At 40.1% G+C, this 20,659-nt stretch overlaps 1 protein-coding gene across 9 annotated transcripts in view; it reads left to right on the top strand.

Annotated features, from left to right (window-relative positions):
• The window catches only part of EHBP1 (EH domain binding protein 1), a 205,350-nt gene that overhangs the window by 157,056 nt on the left and 27,635 nt on the right, over window positions 1-20,659 (top strand). For 3 of the 9 annotated variants that reach the window (XM_041477088.1, XM_041477083.1, XM_041477081.1), the window contains 5 exons: window positions 2,953-3,069; window positions 5,868-5,995; window positions 8,641-8,782; window positions 8,933-9,039; window positions 11,693-11,816. In XM_041477088.1, the coding sequence (XP_041333022.1) occupies window positions 2,953-3,069; window positions 5,868-5,995; window positions 8,641-8,782; window positions 8,933-9,039; window positions 11,693-11,816 (618 nt within the window). The remainder of the gene's footprint in view (window positions 1-2,952; window positions 3,070-5,867; window positions 5,996-8,640; window positions 8,783-8,932; window positions 9,040-11,692; window positions 11,817-20,659) is intronic. The other 6 variants (XM_041477089.1, XM_041477082.1, XM_041477087.1 and 3 more) reach the window with 4 other exon arrangements.

The raw sequence follows: 20,659 nt of genomic DNA, 5'->3' as shown, positions 1-20,659 counted from the left end.
TTTATAATTGCAAAATCTTGTTGTAACATGCTGCCTAAACACATTTCCCTTTTAATACACTGAAAGAACATTGAACTGGAAAAAAACCCTAGAGTAATTTAAATCAAGGAATCTAGATTTTTAAAGATACTTGAAAAATTCTGAAATGACTTCAAATTACTGCTTTTAATTGATTTTTTTAAAATAAAGTGTAAATGTCCTGATAATCATATTCAGTCAAAGTCTGCCAACTTTAAATTAAATACTAGGTCAGGTCATTATCTGATACTAGAAACTGGTGTCTTCCACATTGCCATCTCTTTTGTTTCTTAAAATGGTGGTGTCAAAGGCAGTGCCTCTGATCTCATCTTGCTATATTAAATTAAAGAAAATCAAATAATCTAATATAAGCATTCTCTTAGTATGCCGGAGTCTTAAATCCTGTCATCTTGTTTAGATTGTTTTGACACATCTAGCATGAGGTGGGATGACTAGTAGCTGTGAGCTGACCTTGTGAGCTGACTCCTTGGGTGATTCCAAAAGTCATTGCCTGCTTTTAGGCTCCAGGTGGATTTGGTTTCCCACTGCCATGAGGGTGTCTCTTTCTTCCCTTCTACCTCTTCCAAATGTCCACAGTAGCCCAGTCATGCTTTCAGTGTGCCCCTGTGAACTCCAGGATGTATCTGGGAGTACCATGGCCTGAGTGCCACTGAATTTCTCCAACACCATCATGAAGGATTTATAATGGTGTGCAAAGCTCCTCATCAGAAACGGTAGAGCAGCTTTGAAGGAAATTCAAAACCATCAAAATTGCTGCTGTTGTTGCTTTACCATTCTCTGTTTTCTCTTCAGTCTGCTTTTTATCCCTTTACTTTTTGTCCTTTTTCCGCTTCATGAAGCTCATGCTGTACCATTCTACTTTTTTCACTTATCTCTGCACTTCCTGAAGCAGCAGGAGTCCAGATCCCAGGATCACCTGTGTGAGTTTAAGTGGAAACAGAGGGGAGTGTCTCAGAGAGTTGGGAGTGTTTCTGCCCATCCACTTACACACCTGAAGCACAGTCTGTCAGGTCCCAGGTCTGGTCGCAGATCTTGGATTGGCTGCAAGGAGATGTTCTTCTCCATCACTCTGGCTCAGTCTGGGGCAGCTTGGAAGAAAGCTGTGTCTTCTAGAGACCAAGGAGAATACATGGAGGGGAGCCCAGGGAAGTCATGGTGCTCAGCTGAAGCACAGGGGTCCTGCTTCACAGGCTGCTGCTCCATCACACACACAACGGATGTTGGATAAGTGGGACACTGACATGGGAACCTCTTTGCTGCTGTCTGTGGCAGCAAGAGCCTTACCCTGTATCAGCAGAGGTCTGTGAAAGATGTTGATTAGTTACAGGGCAATTGAGGGAGCAGCTGGTTAGAAAAAAGTAGTAGGCATAAAAAAATCAACAGGCTCCTGAAATGGGAATTATAGGTGCTGTGGGAATAAAGGGATAGAGTAAAATGCAGTTGTATGACCTTCATGACAGCAGTGTGGGCCTAAAGTGCAAGCTCCAGGGCTGGGAATGAGGTTGAGTGGTCAGCACCAATCTGCGTCCAAACCTCTGGGATTCAGAATTATGGCATCTTGGTACTATCTTTAGGATCCTTTTTGTTTATATGTTGTTTGAATATACCTATGTCCTTTATTTATGATTTGTATTTTTTTGTCCTGTCTTAGATACTTTAAAGTGTCTTTAGTTACTGTCTTGTTTCTTCAGATGCACTTTAGCCTACTCCTTTTTATGATTTTTACACACATGCATGTGTACATAGGAAAAAAATGTTAGTGGAATTCTGAACAAGTGTAGAAACCATTTGATATGAGATCTAAAAGTGAGTAAATACAATGTATCTACTTACTTTGAAAGTACTAATCTAGCTTTTATGGCCTTGAATTTCATTATATATTTGTATTGAAAATGTGAGTCAGGATTTTTTCTGGGATCTGCTTCACAATTCAGAACTTGCTATCTGATCTTCTTCAGGTTACTTACTCTTTCTGTGCCATAATTTACCTACATCATCATCATAATTGTAATTATAATAATCGCCTACTTCATAAGACGTTATGGGGCTCATTTATGTGTTATATTCATAAGCTGCTCTGAGAAACTTGGTAGAAAGTTCCCATAAAAATATAATTACAATTGTTATTTTTTTTTAAATGTGTGTAGGTTACAAACAATGCTGATGAAAAGTAGTGCAGTAAAGCACTTTTAACTTATTCATCAATGACTTGGATCTGCTTGAGCAGGGAGGTTGGAGCAGACCACGGTGGTCTCTTCCAGCCTGGCCCATCCTGTGGTTTTGGGAAAGCAACAAGGCATGAGTGTGCTCTCTGTGCACCTGACAGAGTTGCTTACTGAGATGTTCCAGGTGGTAGCATTCCTCCTAGTACCAGAAGGAGACTTTAAAACCTAGGCAAGGTGCAGTGATCACTGCTCTGGGATGTACTGTACATCCCAGGTACATCCTGGGAGGAGCAGGTGAGGAGCAGCAAGTCTCACCAAGCTGGGAACTCAGTACCTGGAGCCTTTCTGAGGAGATAGGAGCTCAAGGTCCTTCTGCTGCCCAGACCCATCTGAACCTACCACATGGCAGTTTTGGCACCCATCCTGCAATATGGAGAACTGGGAGCCTGGGGGAAACCATTTTGATTCAAGTTACACAGAGTTTCAGCGCAGGGAACAGCCCCTGCTGAGGCCAGACTCTGTCTTTATTGGAGCAGGAGTTTCCAGCAGAGACCCCCATATGTTTAATGAATTGCCTCAGTTTAAAGACACATCCAGAAGTGGACAGACTGGAGTCTCCTTCCAGACTTATTTAATTATTTGCATTTTTATCCTAACTCAGCTTGTTTCCTAAAGCATTCATTTTTTTTGAGTGATGTGTTGCATGTACATATGAAAATACTAACCTTAATGCTGTGTGTTCCTACAGATGAGGATGAGGATGATGATAATATTGAGATAGATACTAATGAGGAGGCTCCTGAATGCTCTGTTACTGGAGGTGGAGATGAACTTACTAACCTAGAAAATGACCTTGATTCAATGGGTAATTTAAATAATGGCTATTTTGTGTATTTTGCATGACTAACACTCCATCATCATATAAATACTGATGTGCTGCTTGTCTCTCTGTCAGCTTTATTCCCGTGTGCCTTTTCAGGTCTCTTAAACCCTAATGTTTAATATCCTGCATTCATGTTTAGTTGAAATTTAAAATTAACGAAATTAATTCCAACAATGTCAGATTTAGATGTCTCTTGCTCTTTTGATGGGGAAGGGGGCCCTAGGCCACACTGGTGGAGCAGAGCCACCTGAAAGCACCCTGCCTGGGTTGTGCCACGTAGGCAGAGGGATGAGCAATTGTGTGGGTGACTACAGCTGCCACTCTGCACTGCCATCCTGGCCCATCTGCTCAGGGGAGAGGAGAAAATGTGTCTTTCTGTGTTCATATAGACTTGGTGTCTCTCTGGTTCCTTACGAGGACCAGTTCTTGGTTGCCCCCGTGGGGGGCATGGAGGTATAAATATGAGTAGAAGCAGTCCTATTTACTTAACAGTGTTCAAATAAATACCAAGGGGTTTATAAACACATGAAGTCACAGGAGTGTTATTCCCCCCTTTCAAAAATCTTCAAGCCCAGCCAGAGTTTAAGTGATAAATGTGTTGCTGAATATGTTGGAATCCTGCAGTTAGCTCAGGCCTGGAGTAGCTTGGCCAGCACAGGACTGTGTCTTGAAACAAGCAGTACAAGAGAGACTATCTTCAGCATCCTCTAGCTTGATCCTGCCCATACCAGCTAGATCCAAATGTGTAGTCCATAATATGTTAAATCAGAGCCTTATTTAGTGTTTTTTTCTTTGTAAATTAAACCAACAGTGGTGTCTGTATAGCACTTTGTAGTCTTGTTTGCATGCAAAAGTTTTGAGTGATGTCCTTTATTTTTTTCTATTTGAGGATTTCCAGACACATAAGAAAAAATATTTTTTGTGTTTCCAGCACTTGAATTTAGCTTACTTAAATCAGAATCCTGTCAAATAATATTCCAATAAAAACTGGTTAATTTTAGAAGGAAGATAAACTGAATAAGTGAATATTCCTGTCCCATTGCCCAGTGACCCACCAACATTTATTTCTGTGGGCCTTTTTCTCTGAGAGGTACTTTTTCATGCATACAAACCCACTGCCCAGTTCTCCATGTCCACCATGGGCAGACATCCTGGAAAAGACCTGGGACATCATTTTGCACGATAGCCAGAGGTACAGACAAGTAAGAAAGAAGATGGGCAGTAATACAGAAAGCAGTCTAGTGCTGTGGTAGAAATCCAGCTATATGGATTTTGGTTTAAATCTGCCAGTCATACCAAGTATAGGCTGAATCTCCTGGGAACACCTAAAAGTATAACTGTTAAGTGACATTTCAGATTGGGGATCATTATGGACCATCTTAATTAGTCCCCTGCTGAATCTTAGCCCCTCTTATCTCTCTCCAAGAAGAGAAAACTTGGTTTTACTCCTTCTTGGTTTTAAGTACTGCTGCTGTCTTTATTTGTCTGTGTTTCTACGTGTTGTGAACCTCTTATATCATGGTTATTACATGATGTTTATGGATAAACCCACGAGAATGTGCATGTACTTACATGTGAGCCTCAATTAAGGACACCCTGACTGGGTGTGCCAGAGGAAAGGGAAACTATCTTTTTTCATAATCCAGCCAAGCCCATTGCTGCTGGAGACAGGCAGCATTTGACTGCCCACATGCCAAAAATGTTTTGGCTAATGTGCATTGGAGCACTCCAAACCTTGGAAGGAGCTGTGTGGCTAAACAGTCATGACTCTACTTTCCACACCAGCTAGAAGTCACCACCCTGCAGTGAAAAACTCAGGTTGTGCATGTGGGAAAACACAGAACTGCTCTTTCCTCTGCCTGTGGCCCAAGGCCCAGGTGTGAGTGCATCCCATGTGCAGGTGGTGCTCTGCTGGCTCCTGTGCAGGAGTGCTTCCTCCCGTGGGGCTGCATGTAGAGTGTGTGTCTGGGGGCTTCTGTTCCAGTGTTCCTCTGCTTCCCTGCCCAGGGACAGCTCCACAGATTGTGCTGCAGCTTGCTGTTAGCACCTTCCTCCTCTTTACACGTGTGTGTGTGTAGGTAACTCCATGTGTAGGTGTGTTGCAAATTCATACAGTCAACATTCACATACAGAATGAGTATTAGTGCGAGGTAAAGTTCTCAACTGCTATTTATTTGGGCTCTGATCCAAGTTGCTAAAATTGATTAAAAAATTTGAGGGCTTCAGCAGACTTTGAGTCTGTCCCTTTGGTGCAGTTCTGAAGCATTTTATGACTCCTAGTTTCAACATATTCTATGAATCATAGTAAATTATTACTAGAAAGTAGTCTTTTTTGATACTGAAATTTTATGAGAAGCTATGCTGAGAAGCCTCAGGATGAATTAGTAGTTCAGAAACTTGAGGGGTTATCAGTATGTAAATTATATGATAAATTGTCATCTTTAAATAAATGGCTTTTTAAGTGTGTTTTTATACCAAAGTATAGGTATGTACCCATTGGGAGTAACTTTAAACATTGTCTACTCTCTGTGTTTTTCATCTGCTGTCTGCAAGCATGTTTACTTGTTCAGCTAAGTGTCATGTATGTTTTCCAAGAAAAAAATCTGTGTATGTTACACAAACCTGCACCAATCCTAATCACAAAAACAATCCTTCTATTTTTTTTAAGTTCAAAATGATAGCAAAGTGAATTAAATCTACCTTTTAAATTGCTACATTGTTGTAGCAAGCCTGCATTGAAATGCATCTCACTCTGTTGTATGTGGTATTTGCATATTTAGCAGAACAAAACAGTAAGTTGGTGGATTTGAAGCTGAAGAAGCTCCTAGAAGCTCAGCCACAGGTGGCAAATTCACTCTCCAGTGCTGCTCAGAAAACTGTAACAGATAGCTCAGAGCAAGACATTAAGGTAAGTTTTGCTTAATGCTTTTGTTTTGGTACCTATGTGTCATGATCAAGGGTGTGTATTTTGTGAGGATGAAAATAATTTCCTACCAAATCTTTCCGAGTCAGAATCACAGAAAATCTTCATGGCAGTGCAGTTAGGTTTGCAGTGCACTGAGTTTTTTCCTGTTGATTGATCAACACTTTTTTTTTTTTTTCCCTTAATCTTGATACTTGTCATTGGCAGAACACTAACAGCTATACGAAGCTCTCTCAATTCTGCCTGCTCACGTTGTTACTGATATCAGAAATGCAGCACGGGCTCCATCCTGCTGCTGGTGCAATCAGCAGCTGGAATACCTGACCTGAATGGGAGTGGGGTTGGACTCTCAGAGATTTGCTTCCCTCCCAGTCCTCGTCCTCTATTTTTCCTACATTAAAATTAAGCTGGGGTACACTTTAAAGGCTTACATACTTTGGGTGCTCGATGAGTGCTTCTGAGGAAATCAGACATGAGCATGTGGTGTATATGGGCACTTTGCCTATTCTTAATGTTCACCACTTCAGCATAAAGTGCCCACCAATCAATTTTCCATTTAATTTTCTTAATTAGACCCCTTTTGTTCTCGCTATTCTATTTTTTAAAAATAGTCCCTGTATGTCATTAATACCCCTATGGCTCTGGGGCACTTCCAGTTGGGTATAACTTTTCACCCACCTGCAGTCTGTGGGGAGAGCGCTGCTGACTGAAAGGATTTCCTTCCCCAGATACAGAGATGCTTTGAAGTCCCAAAACAATGACTTTCATTGCTTTTCCCTTACACTGTCGGTTCCTATAAATTGGTGATGAAAGTGTGTGGCAGCAGCAGAGGACTTTCGGTCTCTATCTTTGAACAAAAGGAAGCCTGGATCAAGTCTGATTTTTGCGTTCAATTTAGCTTTCTGCAGTGGATTTAATGCAAAATGAAGCTGGCCCAAGAATAATACAATGGATTGAAAAGGCTAACTGAATTAGTGGGCTTAGAGGAATACATTTGTAAAGTGGCAGAAGTCCCCAGTCATAAAAAGGTTTCTTAAAATGGGATTTACTAGCTAATCACACTGATATTTTAGCATGTTGCCAGGCCTAAAAAATTAGCCATGTTTGTTTATTTTGGTAAAGACTCTAGTTTAGGCTGTCAGATGGTTATTCTACTAATAACAAGAAACCACCTTTTATTTAACCAAAATCTTATAACCACCTGACTAGTGCAGCTGAAAAGTCATCCAGAGGTATAAGCATTACTTGTTTAAGCCTTAATTCTGTGAAATGACAACAGGCTGCCTCTTAGGGTAATTTGGTATCATCTAACCTAACAAAAATTGTATTTCTCTATAAAAAGCATTTGTGAAGGAGTTGATTTTTTTTCTAAGGTTCTCCCACAAAAAGGTGCAACTTCACAGTTTATCTCTGCGTGCGTCTTTTCTAAGGAAGAGTTGAAAGGCGGCGTTATAAGGAATATATGGTGTCCATCTGTTCTCATGGAGCTCTTGGCATTGAGGTGGATTTGTTTTTTAATAAAATGCAGTTTACAGGTTTCTAAATGAGGCATTCTGTGTTTGTGGAAAAGGATAAACTGTTACCTTCCCTTGGGGATTGTGTATCCCCGGCCTCCTTGAGGCGAGAGAATAGGCCGTTGGAGAACTCCCTCATTACCGATTGTCTCAATGCAGAGGAAGGGCAAAGTCTTGGTAGCTTTTGATAACCAGTTTCAGCATTCAGCAGGCTTAGCTATTAGTCATGCATCTTAGCCTTTCCCTATTTACTTTCAAAACACTTAATAAAAATAATAAAAGATTAGGTATAAAATGAAATATTTGTTTGGTACACAGCACCTCGGTATCTGCAGCTTCCACACACCACAGTGGTTCAGTCTTCTGGGATATTTTGTGTTGATAGAATCATTTGAATTTGTTACCAGTATTAACATAGGAAGCCCTGGAAAAGATAATTGTAGTTTCCTTAGCTGTAAAGGGCTTACTTACAAATCTGGCTTTGGAAAGTTATAGCTGATGAAATGCAGTTCAGTGGGGTAGCATTATAATCCTACCTTTTAGACTTCATCCAGCATTAGTGGTTTATCTCAATGGGCATAAAATTAGAAACTAGTTCTTCTTGTCATACAAGTCTATGGGACTACAGAAAACAACAGATTTCTGTACCGGGCAGGGAGAGAGGCTGAAGGTAACACGCTTTAAAATGATACAGATCGTGTTCAGGGGCAGAGACGCCGTGACTTGGCAGCAGCACGCGCAGGGCTTGGCACAGCAAAGGTGCAAAGGAGCGAGTTTTTGTTTAAAATGGGCATCGCTGGCAAATGCCAGTCACAGTGAAGAGGTCTGCTTGGTAAAGTAGTAGAGAGTTCTGCAGGAGGGTGCCCACAGAGCAAAAAGCCAGTCCTTGCCACCACATATTAAACAAAAACAAACAAACAAACAAAAAAAAAAGTTAATCACTGTTCTACTTCTTTCCCCGCAGCTGAGTCTTCCATCCAATATAAACCACGGCCCGAGTTGTGAAATCCACTTTGTAAAATCTGTGTCCTGTCCCCTCAAAAAAACGTACCTTTCAAATTAATGTCTTCCCGCTTGTAAACAAAAGAAACTGTTGTGTGTCTGGTTTTTTCCCAGCAGAATGGAACAGAGGAACATCGTGCTGAGCGATCACAAAAAGCAGCAGAACGGTTTAGAAATCCCGTTGTGTTCAGCAAGGACTCGACCGTCAGGAAAACTCAGCTCCAGTCTTTCAGTCAATACGTGGAGAGCAGACCAGGTAGGAGAAAATATAAAACCTGTTTTCCCATCTTATGATTTAATAATATTTAACAATAAATATATGAAAACCCGATAATGTAAGTCCACATTTCAATACATAAATATCAAGCTTTATAATAATTTTACATGTCTTTTCCCTTTTTTCAAGAGATGAAAAGGCAGAGATCAATACAGGAAGATACAAAGAGAGGAAATGAGGAGAAGGCTGCGATAGCTGAGACTCAGAGGAAGCCATCAGAAGATGAAGTGCTTAATGTATATTAATTTTTTGTCTGGTTTCATGATTGCTGATAATTCCAAACTGTATGTGGAAATAGTGCCTTTATTTGTTAAAATGAGATGTTAGGGTTTTTTAGATGTCAATCTCCAGTGCATTCAAAGCAGAGTGAGAGGGGTGCACTGTTGAATTAGTCTGCAGTGTGGTGATAATTGTCAGATAAAAAAAATGAATTTTTCAGAGTTCCACAGCCCCAGCTTCCTTGAGACATTTCCATCAGGGCACTTCCCATAAAGAGATTCCAGTATTGATCTACCGGGAGGATTTTAATTATTACAATAGCAGATACCGCAGAGCTGCAGTTAGAGGGAAGAGTCACATGAGACCTGCTAGAATTTCTCAGCCAACCCATTTTGTTGGCTTGGGTTAATGGGTGTTCAACCTTTCCATTATCCAGATCAGCCGTGAATTACTAGCTGAATGATGTTTGCATTAATATAATATATATGGTAATTTCTTCACTTAATTAACGGGGAGGTTCAGCTCAGTAGGGGTATGGGCTGATCATGTGTAAAATTGATTTGTGAGGGAAATATTTGATAGACCGCAGGGAGAAAGCTGGTTTTGATGGACAGCTGCGGGACAGAAGCAGGAAGAACCAAGTTTTAACCTGAATTTTTTTTGTCTGAAAGCGCAACACAGCCTTTGAGGGTGGTTGTTTGTTGGTCTCCACAGTTTATCTGAACACATTTGTCATTTTTGCTGAGGCAATCTGGAGCGGAGTAGCAATTTTGTACTGCTGTCATATCTACACCAAAACATCGAACTTTTTACAAGCCGGAGTTATTTTTAGCCCAGTAGTACTTTTGCAGAGCTGAAAAGGTCTGGCACAGTGAGTTCACATTATATATGCAGATGATACACATGAACTCTTGGGATATTACAGCCTGACACAGCATTTCTTTTCATCTTCTAATAGCAATTGTTAACAATTATACATGCTGACATTAGGGAAGTTTTCATACTATTTTCAATTAATTATAGTTGATGAAAGGCAATATATTGCACATCACTTCAACTCCCCAGACTGAATTTTTTTTCTGTCTTCAGGGTCTGCTCTCAGGGAGTTTTGGTTTTGTTGTTGCTGTTTTTCTGGCTATACAACAGGTAGAAGAAGGTTTTCCATTAGGGATGCTACTGTTGGCTGTTGTGTAGGAAGAGAGGGACCAGATTAATGTCCTTGGATACCCCAAATTTCAAAGTTCTGTGCTCATTGCTGGTTCTGGGTGCTCATCCATGCTGTTAACTTTCATTTTGAGCATGTATTTATTTGAACTAATATGCTGATGTGTTTATTATGCCTGCTGCCTGAATAGGAAGCTGAATTGATTATTTCAGACATTTACAGAAAAACAAGTGAAAGTGTTCAGTGGAAGTGTGAGACCCTTGTGCAGCAACAAGTTAGCCTCTAGTAGGGAAATAAATCTCAAAAAATAAAAAGCCTGTGTATTTTTCTGTTCGCAAGGACAGTGATTTTTGTCTCTTCCTTTACAGGGTGTAGATGAAACATGAAATAATTTTGTCAGGGTTTTTTTTTTAACCTATTTAAAACATTCACCCAGGCTCTGGGTCAGGTGTAGGAGGAAAAAAGTTCATGGAAGGTTACTTGGAAAGAGTAGCATGTTTTTCTTAACTTATGCAAAAACATGCTTCAGGAATTACATTTTAGCATTGTGTACAGCCACAACACTGTGTGAAAGTTGTTGAGCCACATGAGAATAACTTAGGGGTTGCCCTTGCTTGGGCTCCTGCGAGACGGGCAAGTGGCTTTGGAAACGCTTGGAGATCTGTGTGGTCGTGTGCTGGGCAGTGCTGAGGATTTACAGGGTACAAGAGGCAGACTTGGCTTGTTAGAGTGTTCCCACAGCTTTCTTGGTAAGGTTCAGTAGGATTTATCAACGTGGCATCCCTGGGCTGCCTCCTGGCCGGGTGTGGTTGGTGCAGAGGCAGGACAGCTCAGGCTGGTCCCTGTGCACCTGAGTGCCTGCCCAGGGCCTTGTCGCCACTTTCCAGGATAAGAGTTGGAGTTAATTAGTGGTGTTTTTAGAGATCATCCTGTAGGCAGGCCAGTTCCTTCAGTCAGGGAAACCCAGAGGGGCAGGATGGCCCAGGCTGGGGGCCCTCAGTGCTACATTTGGCTCAGAGGAGCTAAACAAGCCAGGGATCTTGTTTGGGGTTTGGTTTTAATCTTAAAAGCCCACTTTTTAATTGTCATTGGACACTCTTGTGCTAGTTTTTCTAGCCCTGAAAGTTAATGTTTTAAAACTGAATCAGACCTGAATGGAGTAGAAATGGCACATTAAATAGTGCTTTATTTGTATTACCTTTCTTTTCATGGCACTTTGTTACAGCAGCTTTTATGCACTTAGAAATAAATTAAAGGAATTTCAAAATAACTGCTAGCTAGTAAAAAAACTGCAAAATCAAATGTTCCCTAAGGAAAAAACCCAGGGTATTTTAATAAACAAATAAGGATATTTGGCAAAATTGTAAAGTTTATGAAATGTGTTAGCTTTTTGGTAGTGAGCATGATATTTGGTTGTTTAGGTAAGTGCCTTACTAAGTGTTTGTGGAAAGGAAAAATGCAACTTACAAGTGATGTTTTTTCTTCTTGTTTGTTCTCTTTAACAGAAAGGGTTCAAAGACACCAGTCAGTATGTTGTAGGAGAATTGGCAGCACTAGAGAATGAGCAAAAGCAAATTGACACCCGTGCCGCGCTGGTGGAGAAGCGCCTTCGCTATCTCATGGACACAGGTACGGTGCCCAATTACACTGTAAACAGTTTTGGCAAATTGAGCGTTCACAAACTCTTATAGAGTTTTGGAAGTGTGAATCTTTGAAGCCTGAATGTTCAGCAAAACTGCCTTGAAAATAAAAAGGCTGCGATTTGCAGCCACCTCTCTGGGCCCTGGTGATAAGAGTGCCTTCATGGGAAGTGATAACTTGCCCTGATACCGTGTGAGCCAGCACTATTGAACAGTGTGCTCATCCATGCAGAGTTGGAATACACATCTGTGCCTCATTGATATGCCACTGCTTAAAAAAAAAAAAAAGGAAAAAAAAAAGGAAAAAAGTAAGATCTTCACTGTTCTACTGATTCAGTGGGAAAAAAATTTGGCCAGCTAAAGCCATGTACTGCATGAAACAGCGCAGTACATGGAGGAAGGCTCCATTGACTAGATCACTGAAATTTAAGAATACTATCTGGTTACTGATGCTCCACAATTATTTTATTTGTTTGTTTTCAGGAGGATAGATTTTAGAAGTCTGTAATACTTGGTGTTGTAGGTGACATTGAAAGGATTTAAATATATGGGCAATTTTTTGTTGAAAGCATAATGGTTGTGACTTCAACAATGAACTTTAGATGGGTATTAAGTGCTGGTGGTCATCAGAGATGGAGAGGTTAAACCATATCAGTTGGAAACAAAAGGTGCTTTGGTGTTTCAAAAATAAATAGTGTTGTAGATCCAAAAAATGTTCTTCATGTCCAGGGGGAAAAAAAGTTAGTTGGTCCAGATTACTTTGTGGGTAAATTGTGTTTTTAAGTTATATGGGTATTTGATGTCATAAACTTAAAGCCCATCTTTAACTGAAATTATAGGTTTTAAAGCATATTGAATCCAGTGTTGTGTTTTGTAAAACAGATTAATTGACTTCAGTTAAAGTTCAATACTTTGAAATGAGCCTGCCACTTGTATCCAAATATTAGGGTGGTTTTTTTCAACATATTTACTTTCTCACGTGCTGAGGTTGTTTGATTTTTTAAATTAATTTTACAAAAACACGTAAATCAGAAACTATTTCCATGCTGACTGGATGCTTGTTTAGTAGGACTGTTACCTATTATGGTCTTTTGAAGCACTTTTTCAAATGCATTGCGTCTTGATCTTTAGTTATTTAGCTGGAAAAAATGTGTGTGTATTGTCCTGCACTTTCTCATGTACTTTTTTGTATTTGTGAAATCTATGTTCTGCACAAAAGAGCCAGTACAACATTTCACAAGTCTTATATGTACTCCAGATACTACCTATAGATACATATGGAGTCCTCAGCATAGCACTTGGGTATTTTAAAAACTCTAATAAGCATGTTATTATTTTATTTATGTAATTTCTTCCATTTTAAAAGAGATTTCTTACTGATTTTAGTTTCTTGTATTTTGAAGTATGACAGAAGTTGCTGTATTCTTTCTATCAGATCCATGGTGAGGTTAATTTTTTTTATAAGTGTCCTACATAAAATAGGAGTCCAGCACACAGCTGGAGAGTAAGAGTGTAGTGTAGAGGTTTGTAACTAGAATACTGATAAATATCCATCACTCCTTGGACTGGGGACAAGGGGAGATCTGATGCAGCCATAATAAAATATTTACTTTTACCTTTAACATTTTCTTATCATTCAGGATTTAATTTAAAGCAATTGATTTGACAAGTCATTATAAGCATCCTATTTATATTCTCAGCTAAAAAAATGCAGTTTAGGAGAAAATATGTGAATGCTGGAGTTTTTAACCAATAGTTAACTTTATAGCCTTGAAAGCAGGGATTCTCAAACTTCTCTAACTGTGGTTCCCATTTTATCAGAGAGCCTTCAGAGGATCTGCTGTATTTCATCTCATTAGTGGCTCTCTTTGTCAGGATGGCACTTGGTTGTCTTCCATACCTCTCAATGGGAAGTAATTCCTCAAGCAGACAGATCAGGAGCTCGTGCCCATGTCTTCATCCCAGCTTCTTCTGTCAGGGTCTGGGCATCTTTGTCTCAGTGTCTGACCGAGGGAGGGATCTGGAAACAAAAATGATGACTCAACACCATATGACCTGCCTGCCTGCCACGGGCCACAAAATGGTCTGTAAAGCCAGGTCTGAAGGAAGAAAGTAACCACAGCATGGTAGCTAGAAAAGCCCCGAAGGGCTGTTGATGATGATCTCGGGGTTTTGCAAATACTCCCTTAGGTGTTAGTACACACCAGAAAGATGAGAAATATGAAATGCTGCCAGCTCTCAGAGTTGTTCTGAAAAGTCTTTTGATGTTTGGGTTTGCTGAAAATGCAGGCTTTAGGAACAAGGAAGACACTTGGGCGTGTGTAGCAAAAAGATCCTGAACACTCACCATGAAGGACAAGAACCACAAATGAATTGGTATAATAATTAACACTCTTTTTAAGTCACATCTCTTTCTTAATTTTATAGTGCCTGGGGTTGTAATACTGGAGAACCTCAGGCAAGTAAAGGTCTCTGCTGACCTTATTTCTCAGCAGTTGAAGCAGGGTACCATGTTTGTACATTTGTGTCAGGAAGAGCTTACACTGAATGATCCTAACAACTGTTTGCAGGGTCATAGTCCCCATCAATGTGGGAGAACATTTGGTACTAGGATTTTCAGCGTTGTTTCTATGTATGCCAAGACCATGCAAGATAAATTAAACAACTGAGAGACTGCCATCATGACTCAGTCATCTGCCTTGAAATTAAATTCAAGAAGGTAGAGCATGGTCTGCTCAACCCTGTTGTGTCTGCTGGGGACTGGCCCATCTTTTCCTTCTCCACTGTGCTTGGCCTAGTTCTTTAGTAAGACTTACTAGGAAGAAAGCACTGTCTCTTCCTTCTCATCCTTCTCCAGCACAGAACTGGGGGTGTTTTTTCCAGTGGGGAGACTCTTTGCCACCTGGCAGCTCTTCATCCTTAGGAGTTCGAGAGTCCTTTTTGTTGCTTAGCCAGGAGCGATTTTTTTCAGGCAGCAGCTTGAACATTATTCTGTATCATTCATTTCAAATCATACATTCATTTCACAGAGAAAGATTATTGTATCCTCTTCCTGTGTATCAAAACATTTGTTTTAGTGTTCCACCTGTCTTGGTGGGAATTTCCTTACTATGGGCTAGTGATAAGACCAGAAAGATACAGTGACTAACCCTTGGACACTGCAGGCTTTGATAAATGTGGAAGAAGTGCTATGGTTTTACCAAAAGAGAAGCAACTGTAAGTATAAATAATGTATTTTCTTGGTTAGATCCCAGCTCATGGTATTGTTTGACTTTGTTAGACATTCTACGTTTTAGAGAAAGTTTCTAGCACTCAGGATTGCAAATAAAAGGTTGAAAATGCCACCCTGGCTTTGATAGGGACGCAGTGGCTGTGGGTAGCTGGGAGAAGTGGAGTCTGGAGGTTCCCAATGCCCCATTCCCTTTCTGGCATGAAAAGGGAGAGAGGAGTCCTTGACACAACTGCTCTCCTGTCCATTCCCTAGGATGCAGCCTGGGTTGCAGAGTATCCATTCCACTGCTGCCCTCGGAGCTGCTGCCCTCGGAGCTGCTGCCCTCCATAAGAGAAGGGCATCTAATGGAAATGGGGCTGTAGGAAGACAGCCCAGGTCCTTGTCTGCACATGGATTGCCATTTTCCTGCTCTGCTAGGGAGCTCTTTTGGCTGGGGAAGACAAGTTTCTGGCCCTTGGCCAGAAGGGAGCTGATACTTTCAAAGTTCGTCAGCTAGGCACAGAGTTTGGAACTGGCTGAAGCTTTGCATTTCCGGTGCCAGCTGCTCATGATTTGACTAGAAACACTTTCCTAAGATGTGTGAAAAAATAAAAGTTATTAAAATTCTTGGGTTGCTGATTTCCATTTGAATCTGAGTAGTCACACTTTTATTAATATGCAGTAATTTATGTCAGTGGCGGCGTGTCCTCAGTCTTTGCACTTATAATGAAAACGTAACCTCACCTTGTTCCAGCGCAGTGTGGTTACTGCTCCATTGCAAAGCTGTGAGGGGAATCAGTGCTTCAGTGCCCTGAGCTCCCTGGAATAACCTCATGGCACCTTTGCTGTTGCTGTCAGGATATAGGTAAGAGTTTATAGGAGGGATTTTGCAACATCTGCCCTATGAAGCACAAACTTGCTGCGTGCAAGTTTTTAGGGAGAAGGCAGCCCAGATGTTCAAGTAAGAGGAATGAGTTGAATGATCGAGTTTAAAAATCATGATCTAATATAATTGATTTTTCTTCTTCCTCTGTTATAATGGCTTGAAACTAAATGATGACAGAGGTAGGATTATCTTGCTTTCCTCTGGATTGTATTTACCCATGTTGTGCCTCACCTGCTATGGGTAAAATAGTTTTGTCTCTGCTTCTGGCAGTGTCTTCCCCCACTGCAAATTCTTCCACCATTGCATTTTAAGGTGTCCATCATCTTGATATCCAAATGCCAATTAAAATGCAGAATTATCACACAGCACGGTTAAAATAAAAGTCAGAGAATCCTGGTTTACAAATCTCTAATCTGAAATTTATCTCTTTTTCAGTCACTGTTTCTTCACTAATTGCATAAACAAGTATTTGGAAAAAAATTGTTGCTATCAGATACTTTGTTATCTGGCCACAGGGTGTGAAGTGTATTTAATTGTTTTTCTGATTAACTTCAGGCTCCCAAATTCAAGTAGAAGCATATTTGTGTTTTCAATGTGAGATCCTGTACCTTACTAATGGATGAGTATGTTTGTGGTACTGTACAAGGATTAATGAAATTTTAAAAAAACCCTCTGCTGCTGCTGATTGACCACTGATGGTAAATGTAATTGAATTAGCAGTGCACTAAAATAAATGTAGACAAATAATAAATATAGACAAGAAAATCTGGTGAAAGCTTCTGTAATGTTTTAGATTAATAGGCATACAGAATTCTTCACATTTTTTATTACGTTGTCCCTAGATGAATTCAAAGTAATTGGGGTGGTTAATTTTATTTACACAGAGCCGTTCACAGCGCATTAAATAATAGAGATAATTGAACAAGAATTGTCAAGTGTGTACTGATATCAGACATATTACAGAAGGGAATGTGCATAAAACTTCATTTCTATGCAGCCATTGTTTATGGTAATTAAGTACACAGATTTATCCCTTGGTTGCCTTCCAAGCTTATGGCAACTGCTATTGTTGTGCTCCATTAATATGTAATCAGGAAATAGTTTAATTTTCTAATCTGCAGTTTGAGAATTCACTTTCTAACAACTCTTAATTACTGCATTGCCCTAATGATGCTCATGGTTAGGAAAACTGAACCAATAAACTCCATGGAAGAAGCCAGAGGGGATTATACTTCCAGAGGTGGTGCTTACTTAATAAACTTGTTATGCCTTCACCAGAGGGAGCTCAGTGTCCTTCAAAAGCAACTAATTTTATATTTCAGAGTTGTACATACCCACAGTGTGAAGAGTTAAGGCACGGCATGCGGTGGGGGTGGCTGCAAATGTGATTCACAAGAGAACCAGATAAGCGATGCTATCACCATTTTGGTGTTTTTCCTACTTTATACTAATTCTGGAGTTTAATTGCACAGGAAATAATGCAGGTGGTTTAATCTATTGTTTTAAACTGTCCTCGTGGGTTTATTTTTGTCAAGTTTGTTTTCGTTCATTAGCCACGTTAGCTTAACGCGGTATCGTGAAATCTTGCTCAGACAGATAAGCTCTATATATTGACAGGTATCTCACAGTTACTGTTTTCAGGGTGAATCTTAAACAGTAAAGGGGTTCTCTCTTAATCATTTGCATTCTCCACTGGCCCATCATTCACCTTGATTGCTATTTCCGTGCTGCTGCTGTACCTAGTGCAACTCTAATGCCAGAACTGAAGTTATTTTGGGTCTGTGCTATTGCTCTATTATGACAATCCAGCCACAGGGATCTTGCAGTCTGTCTGTGCTGACCCTGCCCAGAAGCATATGGTCTTCTTAATGAGATCTGAAAAATGAGAGTTAACATCTGCTGAGACTCACCATTGCTGTGGTATAATACACCTTGGTGGGTCCTCTTAGTGTAGCTAGTCCTGAAGGGTGCATGTTGACAAGTTCTGCCTTTTTCATGGCAATTATTGTGGCTTGAGAGTCTTTTACACGTTTATTTTATGAGTTTGGGGTGTTGTTTATTTTTCTTCAACTTGCACCTGATTTCAACACTGCATGTACTCAAAATGGAGCAGGATTACCATCTCCCAGCCACTATTTCACCCCTCCTTTTTCAGTGCATAAGCTTCCTTGTCAGTAGGACTAATTACACCGTGAACCAAACAACAAACATTAGAAAACCTGTAAACACATATGTTGTGTCACTGCAAATTAACTCTTACCAATCAAAAAAGCAGCATACGCTTTGTTGTCACATGTGAAAGGAAAGTCACATGTATTAATTAGTTAGCATTTTACACAGCTTTGAAGATATAAAGGACTGAGGTTTGTAAGAGGGAAACATTTGAATTTCATAGAAAAGGAAAAAGGTTGAGCTGAAAAAGTACAGGCACAAAAAGAGAGTTAAAATAGTTGATTTAGTTTCTTGTAACAGAATGAAATTTTCACTTCTCATATTAAATCTCATCCTTGGGATGAATTTATATTCAGTCTTTTTGTTGTAATATTTCATACTGTTCTTTGGCTTTTGGCAGTGTCAGGGCACTAAAACTTGGGTCCCAGGAGAAACGTTCTTCCTTTTAAATGTATAAAATAAAATGGACATATGCAAAAGGTTTTAAAGTGACAGCATTTATATATTACACACAGCAGTGTATGGACGTATATGCTGTGTTTTGTTTTAATAGCAATCCAGGGCACATATATAATGGTATTTTGCAGTCTCCAAGTATACATTTAATTAAACCATACAAGTTGTCTAGCATCCAATAATAAGAAATAACACTGCTTTCTGCTTGTAAATTTTGGCTGTGTAGATTTTGAGGCATAAAATGCAGTTTCTTCCTATCAGAGTACACATAGGAAAAAAAAGAGGAGACAAAAGGTGCTGGCTGACCATCAGGTAGCTGAGAGCCTAGGCTGTTGTGTCAGGACCAGAGCTTCCCTCTATCTCACGCATCTTTATTGCAGTCAACAGCTGTGGTGAGCCTGTGCCTTACAGCTATATTATCTGGAAGCCAGGTCTAGAATATATTTTTTTCTTGGGCAGCAGCAGTATCTGGCTGGTTCTTTGGACAGCTTCAGGGCTGGCTGACTGACACCATTGTTAAACACGCTCGTGTCTGTGAAACTGGTTTTTGGAACCGTCTCAGGGTCAAGTTGCCAGTAAACTGTCTAAGTTGCTTTGTGCTTCAGGATGCTTTTTTTTTTTTTGCTTTCTCTCACCTATTTGAATGATGAAGAATGAACTCTCTGTCAGGTTAACAGAATCAGTCTCTGTGCCTATTGCTTGTGATTATAATGCATAAGGGTAACTCGTTTTGGATATTCCTGTGTCTACTGTATTGCCTCAAAGGATAGGTCATTGACTGATTAGTAACCTCTTTGCATAATTTTCCCTTGTGAACTCATTCAAGAGTGAATTTTCTACCTATGCTGTTGCATTAAAATCTGCATAGAAAGACAAAAAGAACTTCTACCAGAACAAGCTGTTATGCCCAGAGATAAAGCATGCATTCACAGGGCTGAAAATGGAAGCAAATAGATAAACATGTATGTATCATCAGGGTTCCTTTCTGCACTAGGCGAAAACAAAGATGCGGATGAGATTCTCTGTTCCATTCGGTGACTGCGTTGCTGCTCTGCCTTCCCTGGGCCACTCATTCCCAACTGTACTCACAGAAATGGCTTCTAGTTTTTTAACCTGGGAGATGTGTTTGTCCATTAAGTTTTCCAGCAAGTAGAAGTGCAAAACATCTAGGTGGTATTCAATATGCTGCAGCAGAGTGCATGCATTCAGAAAAATACATCTTCCTTTATTTGTGGGATGACTCAGAAATACTGCTATAACCCAGGCTGTTAATGTATACAGAAAGGGCCAAATCCGGAGATGGGGAAAGCAGAGGTAGCTCGCTTGAAATAAATGAAATTATCTCAGTTTTGGAGCAGAAGGAGATTTAATCTTACATTCCCTGTTTTTGTTCATAACCACAGCTTCCGAGCTGGAGTGTGTGGGGACACTTTCAGGCAGAGAGCTTTTGTACTCAATAATAAAGTATGGGCTGAGACCAGAGCTCCAATGTCAGCTCTTTTGCAATTGCTGTAGATTGCCCACTAATAAATATATTGCACCTGTACAGGCAGCTTTCTTAGGGGATGGGTATCGTGTATGGCTGTACAGAGCACATCTCCAACAGGTTAGTGGTGAAAAATGTTTGGAAGTAGGATCCCTGCCCCTGATTTCCCTACACCCAAAATGTTTCCCCTTTGAGAATTTAAATATTATTTCTGCTTAGGAGTCAAACTGCTCATCATCACCCTAGTTTGACTAAAGATTTAAGCTGAAGTACGTGAGCAGCATAGAATACATTTCTTGCTCAGAAACACAAACAGCTAGCCAGGCTCTAAGTATATTATCAGGCAAGTTCTTTCAGAAACGTATTGCTAAAGAAGCTTAACATTAATTATTGTAACTTTGGGAAGATTACATCCACACTAGCCTTGTAAGAAGCAGCATACACTTCTTGACCTCCAATGCTAGAGCTTTAAGACACAAGAATGGCATTTTACCAACTTTAATGGGATAACCAGTATTAATCTTTCAGCAGTAAGGGAAGAAAAAGTGTTTAGAGTATAATACCCTTCTGAGTTCTGATAGAGGCTGCCTGTTGTGTGTACTGCAGTCATAATTCATTTGT

The sequence above is a fragment of the Pyrgilauda ruficollis genome, unplaced genomic scaffold (genome assembly GCF_017590135.1).
Source record: "Pyrgilauda ruficollis isolate IOZ18807 unplaced genomic scaffold, ASM1759013v1 scaffold4, whole genome shotgun sequence".
In the NCBI taxonomy this organism is placed as follows: Eukaryota; Metazoa; Chordata; class Aves; order Passeriformes; family Passeridae; genus Pyrgilauda; species Pyrgilauda ruficollis.
The sequence above is the reverse complement of the archived record's forward strand: the minus strand, read 5'-3'. Positions and strand labels throughout refer to the sequence as shown.